This window comes from Salvelinus alpinus, chromosome 6, assembly GCF_045679555.1.
Source record: "Salvelinus alpinus chromosome 6, SLU_Salpinus.1, whole genome shotgun sequence".
NCBI lineage: Eukaryota > Metazoa > Chordata > Actinopteri > Salmoniformes > Salmonidae > Salvelinus > Salvelinus alpinus.
Window position 1 is genome coordinate 8,537,096 of NC_092091.1, and position 24,409 is coordinate 8,561,504.

The 24,409-nt window shown below is 45.7% G+C and overlaps 1 protein-coding gene across 1 annotated transcript in view; it reads left to right on the forward strand.

Moving 5' to 3' along the window:
• The window catches only part of LOC139578069 (growth arrest-specific protein 2-like), a 53,007-nt gene extending 29,515 nt beyond the window's left edge, over positions 1-23,492 (forward strand). The window contains exons 4-8 of the mRNA XM_071405248.1: positions 4,339-4,480; positions 8,556-8,619; positions 11,153-11,312; positions 12,371-12,478; positions 20,982-23,492. Of these exons, the coding sequence (XP_071261349.1) occupies positions 4,339-4,480; positions 8,556-8,619; positions 11,153-11,312; positions 12,371-12,478; positions 20,982-21,182 (675 nt within the window). The 3' untranslated portion in view covers positions 21,183-23,492. The remainder of the gene's footprint in view (positions 1-4,338; positions 4,481-8,555; positions 8,620-11,152; positions 11,313-12,370; positions 12,479-20,981) is intronic.
• The last annotated feature ends 917 nt before the right edge of the window (positions 23,493-24,409 follow it).

Consider the following 24,409-nt stretch of genomic DNA (forward strand, 5'->3'; position numbering starts at 1 on the left):
TTTCCATGCCGTTTAAAGGCACAGTCAACTTAGTGTATGTAAACTTCTGACCCACTGGAATGGTGATACAGTGAATTATAAGTGAAACAATCTGTCTGTAAACAATTGTTGGAAAAATGACTTGCGTAATGCACAAAGTAGATGTCCTAACCGGCTTGCCAAAACTATAGTTTGTTAACAAGAAATTTGTGGAGTGGTTGAAAAACGAGTTTTAATGACTCCAACCTAAGTGTATGTAAACTTCCGACTTCAACTGTACTTGGTTGGAACAGAAATGAATCTTCTGCGTTTCTCCCAATAAGACACAGACACACATTGATTCAGAGTCAGCACCACTGGAAGAAGAGCTGGTGGATGACCTGACAAACTTTGGTTTTGTAACCTTAACCTCTCTCCCTCTGATACTAACCTCTCTCCCTCTGATCCTAACCTCTCTCCCTCTGATCCTAACCTCTCTCCCTCTGATCCTAACCTCTCTCCCTCTAATCCTAACCTCTCACCTTAACCTCTCTCCCTCTAATCCTAACCTCTCACCTTAACCTCTCTCCCTCTAATCCTAACCTCTCACCTTAACCTCTCTCCCTCTGATCCTAACCTCTCACCCTCTCATCCTAACCTCTCACCCTCTAATCCTAACCTCTCTCCCTCTCATCCTAACCTCTCTCCCTCTCATCCTAACCTCTCTCCCTCTCATCCTAACCTCTCTCCCTCTCACCCTAACCTCTCTCCCTCTCATCCTAACCTCTCTCCCTCTCATCCTAACCTCTCTCCCTATCATCCTAACCTCTCTCCCTCTCATCCTAACCTCTCTCCCTCTCATCCTAACCTCTCACCTTAACCTCTCTCCCTCTGATCCTAAACTCTCTCCCTAACCTCTCTCCCTCTCATCCTAACATCTCTCCCTCTAATCCTAACCTCTCTCCCTCTGACCCTAAACTCTCTCCCTAACCTCTCTCCCTCTCATCCTAACATCTCTCCCTCTCATCCTAACCTCTCTCCCTCTCACCCTAACCTCTCTCCCTCTAATCCTAACCTCTCTCCCTCTGATCCTAACCTCTCTCCCTCTGATCCTAACCTCTCTCCCTCTGATCCTAACCTCTCTCCCTCTGATCCTAACCTCTCTCCCTCTGATCCTAACCTCTCTCCCTCTGATCCTAACCTCTCTCCCTCTAATCCTAACCTCTCTCCCTCTAATCCTAACCTCTCACCTTAACCTCTCTCCCTCTAATCCTAACCTCTCACCTTAACCTCTCTCCCTCTGATCCTAACCTCTCACCCTAACCTCTCTCCCTCTAATCATAACCTCTATCCCTCTCATCCTAACCTCTCACCCTCTAATCCTAACCTCTCTCCCTCTCATCCTAACCTCTCTCCCTCTCATCCTAACCTCTCTCCCTCTCATCCTAACCTCTCTCCCTCTCACCCTAACCTCTCTCCCTCTCATCCTAACCTCTCTCCCTCTCATCCTAACCTCTCTCCCTCTCATCCTAACCTCTCTCCCTCTCATCCTAACCTCTCTCCCTCTCATCCTAACCTCTCTCCCTCTCACCTTAACCTCTCTCCCTCTGATCCTAAACTCTCTCCCTAACATCTCTCCCTCTCATCCTAACATCTCTCCCTCTAATCCTAACCTCTCTCCCTCTGATCCTAAACTCTCTCCCTAACCTCTCTCCCTCTCATCCTAACATTTCTCCCTCTCATCCTAACCTCTCTCCCTCTCACCCTAACCTCTCTCCCTCTAATCCTAACCTCTCTCCCTCTGATCCTAACCTCTCTCCCTCTGATCCTAACCTCTCTCCCTCTGATCCTAACCTCTCTCCCTCTGATCCTAACCTCTCTCCCTCTGATCCTAACCTCTCTCCCTCTGATCCTAACCACTCTCCCTCTGATCCTAACCTCTCTCCCTCTGATCCTAACCTCTCTCCCTCTAATCCTAACCTCTCTCCCTCTAATCCTAACCTCTCTCCCTCTGATCCTAAACTCTCTCCCTAACCTCTCTCCCTCTGATCCTAACCACTCTCCCTCTGATCCTAACCTCTCTCCCTCTGATCCTAACCTCTCTCCCTCTAACCTTAACCTCTCTCCCTCTGATCCTAACCTCTCTCCCTCTAATCCTAACCTCTCTCCCTCTAATCCTAACCTCTCTCCCTCTGATCCTAAACTCTCTCCCTAACCTCTCTCCCTCTGATCCTAACCACTCTCCCTCTGATCCTAACCTCTCTCCCTCTGATCCTAACCTCTCTCCCTCTAACCTTAACCTCTCTCCCTCTGATCCTAACCTCTCTCTGCCACTGATCCTAATCTCTCTCCCTCTCACCCTAACCTCTCTCCCTCTCACCCTAACCTTTCTCCCTCTCACCTTAACCTCTCTCCCTCTGATCCTAAACTCTCTCCCTAACCTCTCTCCCTCTCATCCTAACATCTCTCCCTCTAATCCTAACCTCTCTCCCTCTGATCCTAAACTCTCTCCCTAACCTCTCTCCCTCTCATCCTAACATTTCTCCCTCTCATCCTAACCTCTCTCCCTCTCACCCTAACCTCTCTCCCTCTAATCCTAACCTCTCTCCCTCTGATCCTAACCTCTCTCCCTCTGATCCTAACCTCTCTCCCTCTGATCCTAACCTCTCTCCCTCTGATCCTAACCTCTCTCCCTCTGATCCTAACCTCTCTCCCTCTGATCCTAACCTCTCTCCCTCTGATCCTAACCACTCTCCCTCTGATCCTAACCTCTCTCCCTCTGATCCTAACCTCTCTCCCTCTAACCTTAACCTCTCTCCCTCTGATCCTAACCTCTCTCCCTCTGATCCTAACCTCTCTCTGCCTCTGATCCTAATCTCTCTCCCTCTCACCCTAACCTCTCTCCCTCTCACCCTAACCTTTCTCCCTCTCACCCTAACCTCTCTCCCTCTGATCCTAACCTCTCTCCCTCTGATCCTAATCTCTCTCCCTAACCTCTCTCCCTCTGATCCTAAACTCTCTCCCTAACCTCTCTCCCTCTAACCCTAACCTCTCTCCCTCTAATCCTAACCTCTCTCCCTCTAATCCTAACATCTCTCCCTCTTATGCTAACCTCTCTCCCTCTGATCCTAACCTCTCTCCCTCTGATCCTAACCTCTCTCCCTCTGATCCTAACCTCTCTCCCTCTGATCCTAACCTCTCTCCCTCTAATCCTAACCTCTCTCCCTCTCACCCTAACCTCTCTCCCTCTCACCCTAACCTCTCTCCCTCTCACCCTAACCTCTCTCCCTCTCAACCTAACCTCTCTCCCTCTGATCCTAACCTCTCTCCCTCTGATCCTAACCTCTCTCCCTCTGATCCTAACCTCTCTCCCTCTGATCCTAACCTCTCTCCCTCTGATCCTAACCTCTCTCCCTCTAATCCTAACCTCTCTCCCTAACCTCTCTCCATCTGATCCTAACCTCTCTCCCTAACCTCTCTCCCTCTAATCCTAACCTCTCTCCCTCTAATCCTAACCTCTCTCCCTCTAATCCTAACCTCTCTCCCTCTAATCCTAACCTCTCTCCCTCTCACCCTAACCTCTCTCCCTCTCACCCTAACCTCTCTCCCTCTCATCCTAACCTCTCTCCCTCTCATCCCAACCTCTCTCCCTCTCATCCCAACCTCTCTCCCTCTAATCCTAACCTCTCTCCCTCTAATCCTAACCTCTCTCCCTCTAATCCCAACCTCTCTCCCTCTAATCCCAACCTCTCTCCCTCTAATCCCAACCTCTCTCCCTCTAATCCCAACCTCTCTCCCTCTAATCCCAACCTCTCTCCCTCTAATCCCAACCTCTCTCCCTCTAATCCCAACCTCTCTCCCTCTAATCCCAACCTCTCTCCCTCTAATCCCAACCTCTCTCCCTCTAATCCCAACCTCTCTCCCTCTAATCCCAACCTCTCTCCCTCTAATCCCAACCTCTCTCCCTCTAATCCCAACCTCTCTCCCTCTAATCCTAACCTCTCTCCCTCTAATCCCAACCTCTCTCCCTCTAATCCCAACCTCCCTCCCTCTAATCCTAACCTCTCTCCCTCTAATCCTAGCCTCTCTCCACCTAACCTCTCTCCATCTAATCCCAACCTCTCTCCCTCTAATCCCAACCTCTCTCCCTCTAATCCCAACCTCTCTCCCTCTAATCCCAACCTCTCTCCCTCTAATCCCAACCTCTCTCCCTCTAATCCTAACCTCTCTCCCTCTAATCCCAACCTCTCTCCCTCTAATCCCAACCTCTCTCCCTCTAATCCTAACCTCTCTCCCTCTAATCCTAACCTCTCTCCCTCTAATCCTAACCTCTCTCCATCTCACCCTAACCTCTCTCCGTCTAACCTCTCTCTCTCTCAGGCCATCCCGTGTCGGAGGATCCCGTGTCGTGCCAGCGCTCCCTCTGGTTCCTTCTTTGCTAGGGACAACACAGCTAACTTCCTGACCTGGTGTCGTCAGGTGGGGGTGGGAGAGACCTGCCTGTTTGAGTCTGAGGGACTGGGTGAGTACGGATGCGTGTCCATTTGCCTTAATGTTCTGTATTGATTATTTCAAGCTACAAGACACCTGACCAAATCTCAGTTCTCTCCCATTAGGTTTTAGAACAATGCATTGAACGTTTCCTGAATTCACTGAAGTGAAGTGAAATGAAATTAACCTCAATCCTGGTGAGAAGAGTACACTTCCTCTGATCACTGTCGGTCAGGTTTCCCCCTCTCTCTCCAGCCCTGTCCCCCTCGCTCTCCCTCCAGCCCTGTCCCCCTCGCTCTCTCCCCACCCCTGTCCCCCTCGCTCTCTCTCCAGCCCTGTCCCCCTCGCTCTCCCTCCAGCCCTGTCCCCCTCTCTCTCTCTCCACCCCTGTCCCCCTCGCTCTCCCTCCACCCCTGTCCCCCTCGCTCTCCCTCCACCCCTGTCCCCCTCGCTCTTCCTCCACCCCTCGCTCTCTCCCCACCCCTGTCCCCCTCTCTCTCTCTCCCCACCCCTGTCCCCCTCTCTCTCTCTCCCCACCCCTGTCCCCCTCTCTCTCTCTCCCCACCCCTGTCCCCCTCGCTCTCCCTCCACCCCTGTCCCCCTCGCTCTCCCTCCACCCCTGTCCCCCTCGCTCTTCCTCCACCCCTCGCTCTCTCCCCACCCCTGTCCCCCTCTCGCTCTCTCCCCACCCCTGTCCCCCTCTCTCTCTCTCCCCACCCCTGTCCCCCTCTCTCTCTCTCCCCACCCCTGTCCCCCTCTCTCTCTCTCCACCCCTGTCCCCCTCTCTCTCTCTCCACCCCTGTCCCCCTCTCTCTTTCTCCACCCCTGTCCCTCTCTCTCTCTACCCCTGTCCCCCTCTCTCTCTCTCTCCACTCCTGTCCCCCTTCATCTTTCCACCTCTCTCGCCACCCCTCTCCCCAACCCTGTCCCCCTCCCTCTCTCCACCCCTGCCTCACTCTCCCCACCCCCGTCTCTCCCCACCCGTCCCCCTCTCTCCCCAGTCCTGTCCCCCTCTCTCCCCAGTCCTGTCCTCCTGCCCCAGTGAACAAAATCACTTACAGCCCAGACGGAGACCAGCTATCCCCTCCTCTCCATTGCTCTCTACACCAGCTCCTCTTCTGTTGTCCACAGACTCCATCCACAATAGCCTAACTTCACAGAATACCCACTTGGACAGCAGACTGTCCTGAAACTGCTGTGACTGCCTTGGCTTACTAAATGACTGATATGGACTGTAATGTGTATTTTAAACAGTCGTTCACTGTACAGAACGTCCCAGGAAACACAGAGTAAGAGAAGACAGACAGTGGGGAGTTAGCTGGCTGGCTGGAGAATGTTATTTAAATGATTCACTCAGTCGTACAGTGGGGAGTTAGCTGGCTGGCTGGAGAATGTTATTTAAATGATTCACTCAGTCGTACAGTGGGGAGTTAGCTGGCTGGCTGGAGAATGTTATTTAAATGATTCACTCAGTCGTACAGTGGGGAGTTAGCTGGCTGGCTGGAGAGTGTTATTTAAATGATTCACTCAGTCGTACAGTGGGGAGTTAGCTGGCTGGCTGGAGAGTGTTATTTAAATGATTCACTCAGTCGTACAGTGGGGAGTTAGCTGGCTGGCTGGAGAGTGTTATTTAAATGATTCACTCAGTCGTACAGTGGGGAGTTAGCTGGCTGGCTGGAGAATGTTATTTAAATGATTCACTCAGTCGTACAGTGGGGAGTTAGCTGGCTGGCTGGAGAGTGTTATTTAAATGATTCACTCAGTCGTACAGTGGGGAGTTAGCTGGCTGGCTGGAGAGTGTTATTTAAATGATTCACTCAGTCGTACAGTGGGGAGTTAGCTGGCTGGCTGGAGAATGTTATTTAAATGATTCACTCAGTCGTACAGTGGGGAGTTAGCTGGCTGGCTGGAGAGTGTTATTTAAATGATTCACTCAGTCGTACAGTGGGGAGTTAGCTGGCTGGCTGGAGAATGTTATTTAAATGATTCACTCAGTCGTACAGTGGGGAGTTAGCTGGCTGGCTGGAGAGTGTTATTTAAATGATTCACTCAGTCGTACAGTGGGGAGTTAGCTGGCTGGCTGGAGAGTGTTATTTAAATGATTCACTCAGTCGTACAGTGGGGAGTTAGCTGGCTGGCTGGAGAGTGTTATTTAAATGATTCACTCAGTCGTACAGTGGGGAGTTAGCTGGCTGGCTGGAGAATGTTATTTAAATGTTTCACTCAGTCGTACAGTGGGGAGTTAGCTGGCTGGCTGGAGAATGTTATTTAAATGTTTCACTCAGTCGTACAGTGGGGAGTTAGCTGGCTGGCTGGAGAATGTTATTTAAATGTTTCACTCAGTCGTACAGTGGGGAGTTAGCTGGCTGGCTGGAGAGTGTTATTTAAATGATTCACTCAGTCGTACAGTGGGGAGTTAGCTGGCTGGCTGGAGAATGTTATTTAAATGTTTCACTCAGTCGTACAGTGGGGAGTTAGCTGGCTGGCTGGAGAATGTTATTTAAATGTTTCACTCAGTCGTACAGTGGGGAGTTAGCTGGCTGGCTGGAGAATGTTATTTAAATGTTTCACTCAGTCGTACAGTGGGGAGTTAGCTGGCTGGCTGGAGAATGTTATTTAAATGTTTCACTCAGTCGTACAGTGGGGAGTTTCGTGTTGCTCTCTTCTATGCTGTTAAAGTCTACGTCAGTGCCTAGGTTCTGCAGTATGTGTCTGTGTTCCAAATGGCACCCTATTCCCTATATAGTGCACTACTTTGAATCAGAGCCCTATGGCATGGTCAAAAGTAGTGCCCTATATAGGGAATAGTGTTCCGTTTGGAACACAAGTCTGAATTTAATGTGAAGATGATCTCAGAGCATCTCTTGAAATATGCATGAGAATACCTAGCCTTTTAAACCTGATTGATGAAGGCCACGTCAGCCGTAGAGGTGCAGACGATTCTCATGTTTTCTCTCTCCTGGTCGGTTTTCTGGCTGATGGTTGGTTTATTCCTCTCTTGTTTTCAACCCCAGCCAGCTAACTGTCCTGTTCCCTCAAGGCTAGTAGTGTGGTCACAACCACAGTGTGTTACAACAGGGTAGCTAAGCTAACTGTCCCGTTCCCTCAAGGCTAGTAGTGTGGTCACAACCACAGTGTGTTACAACAGGGTAGCTAAGCTAACTGTCCCGTTCCCTCAAGGCTAGTAGTGTGGTCACAACCACAGTGTGTTACAACAGGGTAGCTAAGCTAACTGTCCCGTTCCCTCAAGGCTAGTAGTGTGGTCACAACCACAGTGTGTTACAACAGGGTAGCTAAGCTAACTGTCCTGTTCCCACTCTTTCCCCTTCTTGCCTTCTAAGCTAAGCTAACTCTCCTGTTCCCACTCTTTCCCCTTCTTGCCGTGTTGCAACAGGGTAGCTAAGCTAACTGTCCCGTTCCCTCAAGGCTAGTAGTGTGGTCACAACCACAGTGTGTTACAACAGGGTAGCTAAGCTAACTGTCCCGTTCCCTCAAGGCTAGTAGTGTGGTCACAACCACAGTGTGTTACAACAGGGTAGCTAAGCTAACTGTCCCGTTCCCTCAAGGCTAGTAGTGTGGTCACAACCACAGTGTGTTACAACAGGGTAGCTAAGCTAACTGTCCTGTTCCCACTCTTTCCCCTTCTTGCCTTCTTTTCCCTGTGATGGATTGAATAGTGTATCATCACGGTGTAGCTGTACGACAACAGGTTTGGAGAACTATTGCTGTCATGATGCATGGTGTGCTGTGTCACACGTCATTATCCCCATCGATCCTCCCACTGTCTGTCACTGTGTTCGTGGAAGTCTAGTTTTAATCTAAAAATTCCTGTTTTGTTGATCTTAAAAAAAAATATTTCCTCTAGCTGTTTTAAGCCCCACACTCATGTTCACCTTAAAACTACCACACCAATATTTAAAAAAAGGCAATCTTTAACAAACAAACACTTCTCATTTCCTCTCATACCCATTGGCATGTGCGTATAGGAGTTTTAGACCACTTTAACACAGTTTCAATGAGATTATATTACCACCTGGTCATTTGAGATGTGTTGCTAGGAAGATAATTTGCTTAATGAATACATTTATATTGATTTCTCCTATTAGTTCTTCACAAGCAGCCACGGGAAGTGTGTCTGTGTCTCCTCCAACTAGGAAGGATAGCATCTCGGTAAGAAAGAATTGAGGAATTTTTCCCTTTAAAAAAAATAATAAAAAAAAATGATTCAATTAAAATGCCTTTAATATCAATTTAATTTGTATGCATGTTTATATATATGTGTATTTAAATAGAAGTTTAATTAACCTTTTGATTACATCCTCTCAGAAACGATTATCCTCAGTCTGTAAAAAATATCAAATCTAAAGGAGTGAGGCAGGCCCACTCCTAAAATATTTTACATTTTTTTGGATTGAGAGAGGGATGAAATGGCAGTGGGCCAGATTCAACCCCATGCTGCAGTGGGATATATAATCTGTGTGATGAAACGGCAGTGGGCCAGATTCAACCCCATGCTGCAGTGGGATATATAATCTGTGTGATGAAATGGCAGTGGGCCAGATTCAACCCCATGCTGCAGTGGGATATATAATCTGTGTGATGAAACGGCAGTGGGCCAGATTCAACCCCATGCTGCAGTGGGATATATAATCTGTGTGATGAAATGGCAGTGGGCCAGATTCAACCCCATGCTGCAGTGGGATATATAATCTGTGTGATGAAACGGCAGTGGGCCAGATTCAACCCCATACTGCAGTGGGATATATAATCTGTGTGATGAAATGGCAGTGGGCCAGATTCAACCCCATGCTGCAGTGGGATATATAATCTGTGTGATGAAATGGCAGTGGGCCAGATTCAACCCCATGCTGCAGTGGGATATATAATCTGTGTGATGAAATGGCAGTGGGCCAGATTCAACCCCATGCTGCAGTGGGATATATAATCTGTGTGATGAAATGGCAGTGGGCCAGATTCAACCCCATGCTGCAGTGGGATATATAATCTGTGTGATGAAATGGCAGTGGGCCAGATTCAACCCCATGCTGCAGTGGGATATATAATCCAAAAACAGTGGCTTTGACTGCCAGGCCACTTTAAACCATTGCATTGTTGAATACTTGTTTTTGATTGGCTTGAAGGGCATTCTAGAGCGTAATTTTCCTATAACACACAGTATATTTTCACGGGTAGAATTAAAAAGGCTATGGTTCTTAAAATGTTCTATGTTTGAGTTGCTTTTGAAAAGCAAAAGTCGAATTGAAAATATTATTGGCATTGTTGAATTCGATTTTCATAATAGCAAGCTAGGACTGATGGTTTGGTTAGCTAAACTAGCAAGTCTGTTTGGTTACCACGGCAACTACTGTAGCTATCTAAGTTAACTTGCTAGCTACTTCAGTGGCTGTTGAACACATTTCTACCGGCAAATGATGTGTTAAATTATAGCCATGGTATAAAAGAGATGGAAAATAATGCAACTCCGTTAAAGGTCATTTCCACTCAGTTGGCGCGTTGTGGAACATACCTTCTTCCCACGTTGTTTATTATTCTCTGCTGGCGCGTTGTGAAACACACCTAACCACGTTGTTCGTTATTCTCTGCTGGCGCGTTGTGAAACACACCTAACCACGTTGTTCATTATTCTCTGCTGGCGTTGTGAAACACACCTAACCACGTTGTTCATTATTCTCTGCTGGCGCGTTGTGAAACACACCTTCCACGTTCATTATTCTCTGCTGGCGAGTTGTGAAACACACCTTCCACGTTCATTATTCTCTGCTGGCGCGTTGTGAAACACACCTAACCACGTTGTTCATTATTCTCTGCTGGCGCGTTGTGAAACACACCTAACCACGTTGTTCGTTATTCTCTGCTGGCGCGTTGTGAAACACACCTTCCACGTTGTTCGTTATTCTCTGCTGGCGCGTTGTGAAACACACCTAACCACGTTGTTCATTATTTTCTGCTGGCGCGTTGTGAAACACACCTAACCACGTTGTTCATTATTCTCTGCTGGCACCTTGTGGTGAAACACACCTAACCACGTTGTTCATTATTCTAAGCTGGCGCGTTGTGAAACACACCTTCCACGTTTATTATTCTCTGCTGGCGCGTTGTGAAACACACCTTCCACGTTCATTATTCTCTGCTGGCTAGTTGTGAAACACACCTTCCACGTTCATTATTCTCTGCTGGCGCGTTGTGAAACACACCTAACCACGTTGTTCATTATTCTCTGCTGGCGCGTTGTGAAACACACCTTCCACGTTATTCGTTATTCTCTGCTGGCGCGTTGTGAAACACACCTTCCACGTTGTTCATTATTCTCTGCTGGCGCGTTGTGAAACACACCTAACCACGTTGTTCATTATTCATTATTCTCTGCTGGCGCGTTGTGAAACACACCTTCCACGTTGTTCGTTATTCTCTGCTGGCGCGTTGTGAAACACACCTAACCACGTTGTTCATTATTCTCTGCTGGCTCGTTGTGAAACACACCTAACCACGTTGTTCATTATTCTCTGCTGGCGCGTTGTGAAACACACCTAACCACGTTGTTCATTATTCTCTGCTGGCGCGTTGTGAAACACACCTTCCATGTTGTTAATGATTTTCCATATTACGCATAGCCCCTCGTTGATTATCCCTTAAGTAATGTAACCTTAATGTAAACTGATTTTCCAATTGTCTCTTTCTTTAGGTACAACGTGGAGCCTCCTTGGCTTATTAAGCTAGAGAAGGAGATAGAACAGGAGGAGATGGCACCTCTACCTTCATCTGTCTCCCTCTCTCCATCCCCCTCTCCTGCCAAGTGCTCCTCGTCTAGCCAGAAGAGCACAGGGAAGCTGTTGGATGATGCAGTGAGTTGGGTGGTAAAATTCCTTGAATTTCAAGGAATGCTGAACTTTTCCATGGATATTTCTGGGAATTTCTGAGGATTACCAGTAATTTGTGGTGGTTTTAGACCCTTATTGACCTCCCTACTAATCTGGAAGTGTTTAACTATAACACAAATCCCCACAAGAATAGTAAACAAACAAGACATTTGACCAACTGGGGATATTTTGTTTGTCCCCACAAGGTGAAATGCTATTTCTAGAGGGTTAAGGTTAGAATTAGGGTTAATGTTGTTGTTGTTGTTGGGGGAGGCCAGAGAGAGGGGCTGATTCTGGAGGTAGGCTGCTCATATGACTGTTACATGGAGTCGGCCTTTTCTGACAAGATGCTTAAATACCAGCCCCTCATCACCCCTGAACAGGCCTTTTCTGACAAGATGCTCAAATACCAGCCCCTCATCACCCCTGAACAGGCCTTTTCTGACAAGATGCTTAAATACCAGCCCCTCATCACCCCTGAACAGGCCTTTTCTGACAAGATGCTTAAATACCAGCCCCTCATCACCCCTGAACAGCCTTGGATATCAGTGCAGGCCTGCTGTGGTGATATTAAGAAGTCTGTGCCATGTTTACAGGCTGACTGTACCTGGCCTTCAGATAACAGGCCTACATAAGATGAGGATAGAGGTACTGCTCTGTGTCAGCAGTCATGGGCAGCCTTGCTGTGTGGAGGAGAAGGTGCTGTCTGTTTCCCCAGGGGTTCCAGAAGGTGCTGTCTGTTTCCCCAGGGGTTCCAGAAGGTGCTGTCTGTTTCCCCAGGGGTTCTAGAAGGTGCTGTCTGTTTCCCCAGGGGTTCCAGAAGGTGCTGTCTGTTTCCCCAGGGGTTCCAGAAGGTGCTGTCTGTTTCCCCAGGGCTCCAGAAGGTGCTGTCTGTTTCCCCAGGGGTTCCAGAAGGTGCTGTCTGTTTCCCCAGGGGTTCCAGAAGGTGCTGTCTGTTTCCCCAGGGGTCCAGATATCTGTTCTGAAATGTGAATTTGTGTCTTCAAATCAAGGATTTTAAAGTGTGTGTGTGTGTGTGTCAGGTGAAGCATATCTCGGAGGACCCTCCCTGCAAGTGTCCCAATAAGTTCTGTGTGGAGAGACAGGCCCAGGGCCGCTACCGCGTTGGAGAGAAGATGCTATTCATCAGGGTGGGTGTAACACATCACACACACACACACACACACACACACACACACACACACACACACACACACACACACACACACCATGTAGGAGATAACATGCTATTCACCAGGGTGGGTGACACCTCATCTTAAAACTTGTTACACAAGAACCTTGTTTTTGCTTGTTTAAAAGGGGAACTCCACTTCCCTTTGGTATTTGTGTTGTTGTTTGTAGAGACGGTGTGAAATGGAGGGTTAACCCCTGGACCAACCTCTGAAACAAGAACCTTGTTTTTCTAGTTACGGTTCAGCCACTTGGCTCGCAGGCAGCTGGGCGTGGACAGTCCCTGCCGAAATAACTTTGACCAAATGTTTAGGGTTTTAGGTGGGATCAAATCTGAAGCATTGAAACCTGGTGTAAATGATTTACTGTACGTGATTTACACTGGGGTTGTGTTACATATTGCTGTGGATATTCTCATATGAACAAATACTACATACAGTGGGGAGAACAAGTATTTGATACACTGCCGATTTTGCAGGTTTTCCTACTTACAAAGCATGTAGAGGTCTGTAATTTTTATCATAGGTACACTTCAACTATGAGAGACGGAATCTAAAACAAAAATCCAGAAAATCACATTGTATGATTTTTAAGTAATTAATTTGCATTTTATTGCATGACATAAGTATTTGATACATCAGAAAAGCAGAACTTAATATTTGGTACAGAAACCTTTGTTTGCAATTACAGAGATCATACGTTTCCTGTAGTTCTTGACTAGGTTTGCACACACTGCAGCAGGGATTTTGGCCCACTCCTCCTTACAGATCTTCTCCAGATCCTTCAGGTTTCGGGGCTGTCGCTGGGCAATACGGACTTTCAGCTCCCTCCAAAGATTTTCTATTGGGTTCAGGTCTGGAGACTGGCTAGGCCACTCCAGGACCTTGAGATGCTTCTTACGGAGCCACTCCTTAGTTGCCATGGCTGTGTGCTTCGTGTCGTTGTCATGCTGGAAGACCCAGCCACGACCCATCTTCAATGCTCTTACTGAGGGAAGGAGGTTGTTGGCCAAGATCTCGCGATACATGGCCCCATCCATCCTCCCCTCAATACGGTGCAGTCGTCCTGTCCCCTTTGCAGAAAAGCATCCCCAAAGAATGATGTTTCCACCTCCATGCTTCACGGTTGGGATGGTGTTCTTGGGGTTGTACTCATACTTCTTCTTCCTCCAAACACGGCGAGTGGAGTTAGACCAAAAAGCTCTATTTTTGTCTCATCAGACCACATGACCTTCTCCCATTCCTCCTCTGGATCATCCAGATGGTCATTGGCAAACTTCAGACAGGCCTGGACATGCACTGGCTTAAGCAGGGGGACCTTGCGTGCGCTGCAGGATTTTAATCCATGACGGCGTAGTGTGTTACTAATGGTTTTCTTTGAGACTGTGGTCCCAGCTCTCTTCAGGTCATTGACCAGGTCCTGCCGTGTAGTTCTGGGCTGATCCCTCTTCTTCCTCATGATCATTGATGCCCCACGAGGTGAAATCTTGCATGGAGCCCCAGACTGAGGGTGATTGACCGTCATCTTGAACTTCTTCCATTTTCTAATAATTGCGCCAACAGTTGTTTCCTTCTCACCAAGCTGCTTGCCTATTGTCCTGTAGCCCATCCCAGCCTTGTGCAGGTCTACAATTTTATCCCTGATGTCCTTACACAGCTCTCTGGTCTTGGCCATTGTGGAGGTTGGAATCTGTTTGATTGAGTGTGTGGACAGGTGTCTTTTATACAGGTAACGAGTTCAAACAGGTGCAGTTAATACAGGTAATGAGTGGAGAACAGGAGGGCTTCTTAAAGAAAAACTAACAGGTCTGTGAGAGCCGGAATTCTTACTGGTTGGTAGGTGATCAAATACTTATGTCATGCAATAAAATGCAAATTAATTATTTAAAAATCATACAATGTGATTTTCTGGATTTTTGTTTTAGATTCCGTCTCTCACAGTTGAAGTGTACCTATGATAAAAATTACAGACCTCTACATGCTTTGTAAGTAGGAAAACCTGCAAAATCGGCAGTGTATCAAATACTTGTTCTCCCCACTGTATATATACATATAGTACTTACTATAGAATTCTATTGTAAACGTATAGAATTCTATTGTAAACTGTAGTATACTATACTACGTACTGTAGTATCCCTCGATCATGTGTAGTACTTACTATAAAATGTACGTATTCTACAGTATAGACTTAATCTCGGGCCTAACCACACCGTGTCAATATATCCTCCAAGCACCAGCTTCTCGGGCATTATCACCTAATTGCAGTAAATACTACAGTATTATCCACACACACAAAAAGTGTAGTAAAAGTTACAGTAATGTCCAGGAGCCCCAGTATATAAATATAGTAGACCTATAGTATAATATTTGTTTATATGAGTTGACACGCCAGGTATGAATATGGATTGTATGCCGTCTACAGAATCTCTTACTTACTTAGGCCCATTGCTCCTCAGTGTCCTCAGGGACCATAGACCGTCTATGACTACAGATGGCTGTTGAATGACTCATCCTATTCTGTCCCCATTGCAAACCCACTCTTTTCTCATTGTTCTGAGATTTGATGAGTCTGAATTGAATGAGTCTGGATTTTAGTTGACTCCCAATTTTTGCCCACAGACTTCGTTGTTTATTGAACTGTCACTTTTATGTCCGGGTTTTATCCAGGCTGGATCATATGGGGTTTCAGTTCGCCAACAATAAGGTTCTTTATCTCAATGTAAGGTCACAGGTCGTGTCCCAAAATGGCACCCTATTCTCTCTGTAGTGCACTACTTTAGACCAGATTCCCTGGTCAAAAATAGTGCACTAAAATAAAAGGGTGTCATTTGGAACACGACCGCGTTCATACCGTTACAGCCACGGTGCACATTGCAGTGTGTTGATATTTGGACTGCCTGACTGTGTGGATGACAGACGTCCATTGTCTCTGCTGGTAGCAGCTCCTCTGCTACTGTGAGGCTTCATTTACTGGTGATGATATTCCAACTATGTCTGTGTCTGGGCCAAGAGGCCAACCCATGGAGAGATGTATAAAAAGGACTCCTCCCTGTATTGTCCATGCTAAAACGGGTTCTATCCATCTAGACTCCGGTGTCTATCTATGGGTCAGCCAGGGTTGCTGTGGTTCTGGTTCACCCACTGTACTGGGAGAAGAGAGCCCTCAGGTTCAATCCAACAGGCTTGATAAATAGTCCATAGGATTAGAAAATATGCTTGAGGATAATGCTATTACTGTTGCCATGGCGCTAACGGCACTTATTAATAATCCTTCCCATTTACATAAAATGTGATTTTCTTATGTAGCTAAATAAATACTGTACCTCAAACAGACCTTACAAAAAGCACCTTGCACCAATTAAGTCTATTGACAAGTACAGATTGGTTGAGGTAGCATTGGTGCCCTTGGGATCTGTGGTTACTTGGCAACCTCCAACCCGGATTCACACGTCTGAGAACGAGGACGCTGTGGAAGGAGGATCTGGACTGTAGTTCGAGGTGTGCTGACAATCAACTCTAGAAAGACCCTCTACTGGTAGCGCAGCTTCTGGATGGACAGCTGGATCACAACTGGAGAATAAGACAGCTTCTGTATGTTAGCCCGGGTTTTCACCGGACACGGACCAGTGTTCAGTGTCTGAAATAAACCTTTCGGTCCGATTTAGTGCCCTCTACTGATAGATAGCTGAAATATACAGTGAACGTCAGTGCACTGATCATATAACATAAACATCGCAAAATAAAAAAGGATATACGAGGAGAAAAATATCCACCAAAATTACCATCCAGTGTCTATCTATGTGGAAGCACGCTTTCCCCTTAAAAAATATGTTCTACCGTGCAAAATGTGAATACCCAGCATTCTCTGACTGCCTTTTGTACGATAGACAGCGTTTCTTTCAACCATACATGAGAGTTGCTGAGCAACCAAGGACAAGTCACAACCGAAGGAGAGAGTCTTGATTCTTCTTTGTAAATGGCTTTTCATATTAGAATCCCAAGAATGCACCTCTTAGATTCTAGAGCGTTGGATGGAATGGAACGTCTGTTACTGTGTGTTTTTATATGTGAGCTTCCTGCTAGACAATTCCAGCAGTTCATAGGTGTGACCCTCAAGATCTCACTCTAGGTTCTCAGCACAGCGCTCTGCCTTCACTGAGAGAGATGGTTTAATTAAAATTCCTGCAGAGTGGTAACGCCCTCTCCCTTTCTCACCCTCTCTCTTGCTCTCCCCCTCTCTCTCTCTCCACTCTGCGTCTTCTCTAATAAAATGCATTGCTGACAGGTCAGAAACATCATCCTTTGCTAGGAGAGAAATTAGTTTTCAGCCCACAGTCATCTGAAGACAAAATAAAAAGTGTTGTGGTGCAATGGAATCATGTCCTTCAGGAGAAAAGCCAAGGATGTGGGCTTATACAAAGCTGGTCCCTTATCCTCCAGCTAAAAAGCCAGGGGTGTTGGCTTATACAAAGCTAGTCCCTTATCCTCCAGCTAAAAAGCCAAGGGTGTTGGCTTATACAAAGCTGGTCCCTTATCCTCCAGCTAAAAAGCCAAGGGTGTTGGCTTATACAAAGCTGGTCCCTTATCCTCCAGCTAAAAAGCCAAGGATGTAGGTTGAGTGTAGTGTACAGTATATAGAATAATGAATACCCTGTCCCTTGGCCTTCCACAAGCAGTCAGTCTGTGGAGACTGACCTTCTCAGCCCTTCCCAGTAAATGAATGTGTTGTACCTTTACTGAGGGGACTGACCAGTCTGAAACTTTGAGATCACAGGAGGCCACCAGGCCACCCCCAGGCTCCCCTCTCTCTGCTGGGTACAAATCTAGCTGGGGTCCCCCTGTCTCCCAGCACCATAGATTCATGATTGAAAAGGCCTCTGTACCAAAAGCCCATTATATTCCCTAGTCACAGAGCCTTGGGGACAATACTGTCATGATTGGAACCACTGCCCTGCCAATGGACTGTTGATTGATTCTGTTAAATGTTTGATGTTATTATATTATGCTGCTGGAGGCTTGACAGAGAGCAAGCTTCATGCACTATCAATCAAATGTATTTATAAATCCCTTGTTACATCAACCAATGTCAAAGTGCTATACAGAAACCCAGCCGAATACCCCAAACAGCAAGAGGGTTTAATTAAAATTCCTGCAGAGTAGTAACTCTCTCTCTCGCTCTCCCCCTCTCTCTCCCTCTCTCTCTCCCTCTCTCTCTCTCTCCATCTACATGACCAATAGTATGTGGACACCTGCACATAAAACATCTCATTCCATTAATATGGAGTTGGTCCCCCCTTTGCTGCTATAACAGCCTTCACTCTTCTGGTAAGGCTTTCCACTAGATGTTAGAACATTGGTGTTGGGACTTGCTTCCTTTCAGCCATGAGCATTAGTGACGTCGGGCACTGATGTTGGGCGATTAGGCCTGGCTCGCAGTTGGCGTTTCAATTCATGCCAAAGGCATTCGATGGGGATGAGGTCAGGGCTCTGTGCAGGCCAGTCAAGTTCTTCCACACTGATCTCAACAAACCATTTCTGTATGGACCTTGCTTTTGTGCTGAAACAGGAAAGGGATTTCCCCAACTTTTGCCACAAAGTTGAAAGCCCAGAATCGTCTAGAATGTAATTGTATGCTGTAGCGTTAAGATTTCCCTTCACTGGAACTAAGGAGTCTAGCCCAAACCACGAAAAACACCCCCTGGCCATTATTCCTCCTCCACCAAACTTTACAGTTGGCAATATGCATTCGGGCAGGTAGCATTCTCATGGCATTCGCCAAACTCAGGTTCATCTGTCAGACGGTGAAGCAACTACCTCATCCCCGTATTGGTATTCATTTATCTTGCTCCTTTGCACCCCAGTATCTCTACTTGCACATTAATCTTCTGCACATCTATCACTCCAGTGTTTAATTGCTATATTGTAATTACTTCGCCACTACGGCCTATTTATTGCCTTACCTCCCTAATCTTACCTCATTTGCACAGACTGTATATAGATTTTTTCCTATTGTGTTATTGACTGTAGGTTTGTTTATTCCATGTGTAACTGTGTTGTTTGTGTCGCACTGCTTTGCCTTATCTTGGCCAGGTCGCAGTTGTAAATGAGAACTTGTTCTCAACTGGCCTACCTGGTTAAATAGAGGTGAAAAATTAATTAGAAAAACTCCAGAGAAAGCATTTCCATTGCTCCAGAGTCCAATGGCGGCGAGCTTTACACCACTCTAGCCGACGCTTGGCATTGCGCATGGTGATCTTAGGCTTGTATGCGGCTGCTCGGCCATGGAAACCCATTTCATGAAGCTCCCGACGAACAGTTCTTGTGCTGACATTGCTTCCAGAGGCAGTTTGGATCTCGGCAGTGAGTGTTTTAACCGTTGGGCAGACTATTTTTACACCCTATGCGCTTCAGCACTCAGCGGTCCCATTCTGTGAGATTGTGTGTCTTACCATTTTGCGGCTGAGCGGTTGTTGCTCCTAGACGTTTCCACTTCACAATAACAGTACTTACAGTTGACCAGGGAACCTCTGGCAGGGCAGAAATGTGACGAACTGACTTGTTAGAAAGGTGGCATCCTATGACGGTGCCACGTTGAAAGTCACTGAGCTCTTCAGTAAGACCATTCTACTGGCAGTGTTTGTCTATGGAGATTGCATGGCTGTGTCCTCGATTTTATACACCTGTCAGCAACGGGTGTGGCTGAAATAGCCAAATTCACTAATTTGAAGGCGTGTCCACATATTGTGTATACAGTGTATATGGGTGTGGGGAATACTCTTCTACTTTCTTCCTCTCAGACCTGATTAACATTGTTGTGTTTGGCCATCAGGGCCAACAGTCAGCAACAATCAGCAGTATGTCTGCACTGGGTCAAACTGGTACTTCCTGTCAGTGACACTCGAAATGTTTAGCTTCTGATCTGATTTGTTATCTTGTTGTTTATCACACCATTAGTAGAATTCATATGACCTGGTTCCCATGCAGTTAAAACACAACGTATGAGGTTCTGGACATTTATTATTTTGTTTGTTTGGTTTTACTATAGTAAAACAATTAAAATTCGGACAAGTGGGAACATTTTACCCAATCCGCACAAGGAAAAAGGCTATTTTAGGCTTAGGTTTTGGATGAGAAACAATTGTTTGGTTCCAACAAAGATAGTTAAAAACAAATGTTTGTGTCTGATGACAATGGCAGTGTCTTTTTATTTCCCTCTCCTGCTATTTATTGGTGTGGCGTAAGAGGTTGCCATGGTACCCAACCCACCCAGAAAATGTGCAATATGTAGCAGGCAGCATGAGCGAATAAACAGTTGTAATTTAAATGAACAAAATGCAGCCCCACATTATAATGTATTGGTTAACCACAGCATGTTGATTTCTAGTTGAGTCATTTATTAGTGAAAAGGAATCCAACAATGCCATTGTTAATGTGCAAATATTGTACTAAACAAAAATATGAAAAGGAACGTTACATTTCATATAAGGAAATCAATCAATTGAAATAAATAAATTAGGCCCTAATCTATTGATTTCACATGACTGGGCAGGGGCGCAGTCATGGGTGGGCATAGCCCCACCCACTTGGGAGACTGGCCCACCCAATCAGAATGAGTTTTTCCCAACAAAAGGGCTTTATTACAGACAGAAGGGGGGCTGGACGTAGAGACCCTGGGTTGGCGTGGTTACACGTGGTCTGTGGTTGTAAGGTCGGTTGGACATACTGCCAAATTCTCTAAAAGGATATAATAGGAGGTTTATGGTAGAGAACTTAACATTAAATTCTCTGGCAACAGGTCTGGTGGGACATTCCTGCAGTCAGCACACAAATTTGCCCACTCCCTCAAAACTTCAGACATCTGTGGCATTGTGTTGTGTGACAGAACTGCACGTTTTAGTGGCCTTTTATTGTCCCCCGGCACAAGGTGCACCTGTGTAATGATCTTGTTTAATCAGCTTCTTCATATGCCACATCTGTCAGGTGTATCAATTATCTTGGTAAAGGAGAAATGCTCACTAACAGGGATGTAAACAGGGATGGAACATTTCTGGGATCTTTAATTTCAGCTCATGAAACCAACACTTTACATGTTGTGTATATTTTGCTCAGTGTAGTGGTACTAGCTGTGGATTCTAGAGATTACCAACTAATACAAAAGGCCATTTCAAATCTGGACCTCAAAGCCAGCTCCATTTTTATTCTTCCCCTCTAATCAAGGTCTGATTTAGACCTGGGACACCAAGTGGATGCTATTAATTATCAGGTAGAACAGAAAATCAGCAGTACTCTAGACCTCCAGGATCTGATTTGAATATCCCTGTATTACACCATGAAGTTATATTGTCAGCTAAAGATTATCCCCGTTTTTACATATGTTTGTTATTCGCCTTGCCTGGGATAAAGCAGAACACACATTTTAATTTGTGAACAATGAATGGACAATAAAGTAATCTTCTTCTCCTAGATGCTACACAACAAGCATGTGATGGTGCGTGTGGGAGGAGGCTGGGAGACCTTTGAGAGCTACCTTCTGAAACACGACCCATGTCGGATGCTCCAGATCTCCAGAGTGGAGGGGAAGATCTCTCCCATGTCCTCCAACACCAAGGACCTCACCCCAGACAGCTACCTGGTGGTGGCCGCACACCACCGCAGCAAGAAGTAAAAGATGGCCGCACACCACCGCAGCAAGAAGTAAAAGATGGCCGCACACCACCGCAGCAAGGAGTAAAAGATGGCCGCACACCACCGCAGCAAGAAGTAAAAGATGGCCGCACACCACCGCAGCAAGGAGTAAAAGATGGCCGCACACCACCGCAGCAAGAAGTAAAAGATGGCCGCACACCACCGCAGCAAGAAGTAAAAGATGGCCGCACACCACCGCAGCAAGAAGTAAAAGATGGCAGCAATTAAACCGTTGAAAACCCTCCCACTTTCTGGCCAACAGATTTTCTTGTGGAGGTATCATTCAATAGGGTTTTCAGTACATTTAACTAAAACCATCCCTTTAAATACGCTGTACCTTTTTAATTAGAATTGTCAGACTCACTAGAATACATGGAGAGAACGGTTCAGAATATTAGAGATCAATGAAAGAAAGCCATCTAAATATATATACATATTCTTCTCCTTTTCAGCACCAATTGGTAGATTTAAAAATACTCTGATCTTGTATATTATTTAGGGTTAGGAAAGTATACTGAACAAAAATATAAAATGCAACAATTTCAAAGATTTTGATGAGTTACAGTGTTATATAAGGAAATCAGTCAATTGAAATAAATGCATTGGGGCCTAATCGATGGATTTCACATGCCTGGGCAGTGGCACAGCCATGGTTGGGCCGGGAAGGGGATAGGCCCACCCACTGGGGAGCCAGGCCCACCCACTTGGGAGCCAGGCCCAGCCAATCAGAATGATTTTTTCCCCACAAAAGGGCTTTATTAGACAGAAATACTCCTCCACGCAGCTGTGGTGGACATTCCTGCAGCCAGCATGCCAATTGCAATTTAATCAGCTTCTTGATATGACACACCTGTCAGTTGGATGGATTGTCTTGGCAAAGGAGAAATGCTCACTAACAGGGATGTAAACACATTTGTGCACAACATTGGAGAGAAATAAGCTTCTTGTGTGTATGGAACATTTCTGGGATCTTTTATTTCAGCTCATGAAACCAACACATGAAATGTTGTATTTATATTTTTGTTCAGTGTAATTTTGAATAATAAAAACTGTTTTGGATAACTTTTAGGCACAACATATATTGGTGAATCAAAAATAGTGATTAGATTCTTCCTGAAAGTTGACATTCAATTGTTCAAAACATGAAATATTGGAAAGTGAGAAATGTGTACAATAGAGGTTGAACGGTAGTCTATAAATTATACCATAATCCCCAATAATCATGGAACTGTGATGACAACGGTCCCGTCGTCGTGAACCGTACGCCAGGCTAACCTGCTACGGTGTGGTCGGAGTTCCATAATGATTGAATCAGGCTACATGTCCTAAATTACTGCACAACTTGTAACACGTTAGGCTAATATGATCTACTACCGCTAGTGATTATCAGGAACAACCACACGAACGTGACAGAGGGGGGTAAACTAACGATGTAATGGAGTGATGCAAAATGTAATGAAACTAACAGTAAAGTGACAGTTTATTTGGGTATTACCGTGGAGATCCTATGAAATTACTGTGTGATCGACCTTGTTCATTGTTTCATCACGCGTAAAGGTGGTGGAATTAAATCAAGGTTAGAATCTGTAGACTCACCTCTGCCACACCTTCATTTCTTTGATCTCCACCCCAAAGGAATATCGGGTGAATAGCATGCTATTCTCATGCTTCAATTCAAGGTCAGAAAACCATTTATATTTTTTAAAGGCAATTACTTGCCATTTACGCGCGCTCGGATAGGAATTCCCTCCATAATGATTTAGTTATTTGGGATGTAAGAATTTATAGATCGTTCCTTTGACGATAGCTAACTGATGATGGTTACCTACTACCGGAGCGAGAAATTAAGACGTTCGTGATGAGGATGTGACTTCCTGTATCTGGTCTTGCATCTCTCCTAGATGATGTCGGCCACAGTTGAACACCACTCCCAACAGTGATTGCATCTCTTCTAGATGATGTCAACTACAAAACAGACGGCGGGCAGCAGGCTTGAGTTATCCATCACCTGATCTTGCTGTCACCAACGACCCTGTTTTTTATCATGTCACGACGGTCGTTTAGGTGCAATAAACTAACTTATTTTTTTTGTTGAATTTGCTCTCAGAGATTATGCAAGTATGTTAATCTTATGTTTCTAACAAATTAATTTCAGAACATTCTTGTGCTTTGAGGTGGAATGACCCATAAAAGATTTTAACAATTTTTGACAGAAATGTGATAGATTTTTTTGTGTCTGGGATTGAGGCTGGAATATGTGGTACTAAAAGCATTTTTGTTACCATGGGTACTTTGGTTGTCAGTGATTTTCTTTGTTAGTTCCCTTTGTTGTGAGCGACATTGAGTTTCTCTTGTGGAAACGTAACAATTGAATGAATGCTAAACCAAACAAGAGTTTAAAAGGGGTTCTAACAGAAACCCATCATGGATGCCCACTAGGTTTGCCTCTAAAAAGACAAACCCCACAGCAATTTAGAATAGGGAGTAAAAAGACTATGGAGCGAAAACAAGCAGGGGAAACCAAAACTCAGCCTTCTTTCAAATTGAACTCGCACCTCAGCTGACGTAGCCCTCTCAAGCTCAACTGGAGCACTGGGCTGGTCAGTCCTAAGTAGCACCTGGGCCAATAGGTGAAACACCTTCCCACTGAGATGGCAACCAGCACAGTTGTAACTGACGAGGTGACAATCTGTGCACCCTAAGTGCCAAAAGTCCAACCTAAAAAAACAAAACCTGTAGCAAGTGAACATACAGTATGATTGCTGTAATAGTGGGTATATTCTGAACTTGGGAGTGAGTTTTCCCAAATGTATATTTTTTATTTCACCTTTATTTAACCAGGTAGGCTAGTTGAGAACAAGTTCTCATTTGCAACTGCGACCTCGCCAAGCTAAAGCAAAGCAGTTCGACACAAACACAGAGTTACACATGGAACAAACAAACACAATAGTAACGTCTATATACAGCATGTGCAAATGAGGTAGGATAAGGGAGGTAAGGCAATAAATAGGCCATGGTGGCAAAGTAATTACCATATAGCAATTAAACACTGGAATGGTAGAATATGCAGAAGATGAATGTGCAAGTAGAGATACTGGGGTGCAAAGGAGCAAGATAAATACAGTATGGGGATGAGGTAGATTGGATGGGCTACAGAACACCACATGTAATCACACTGTTTCCGTCACAAGTACAGGCTTACCAGTT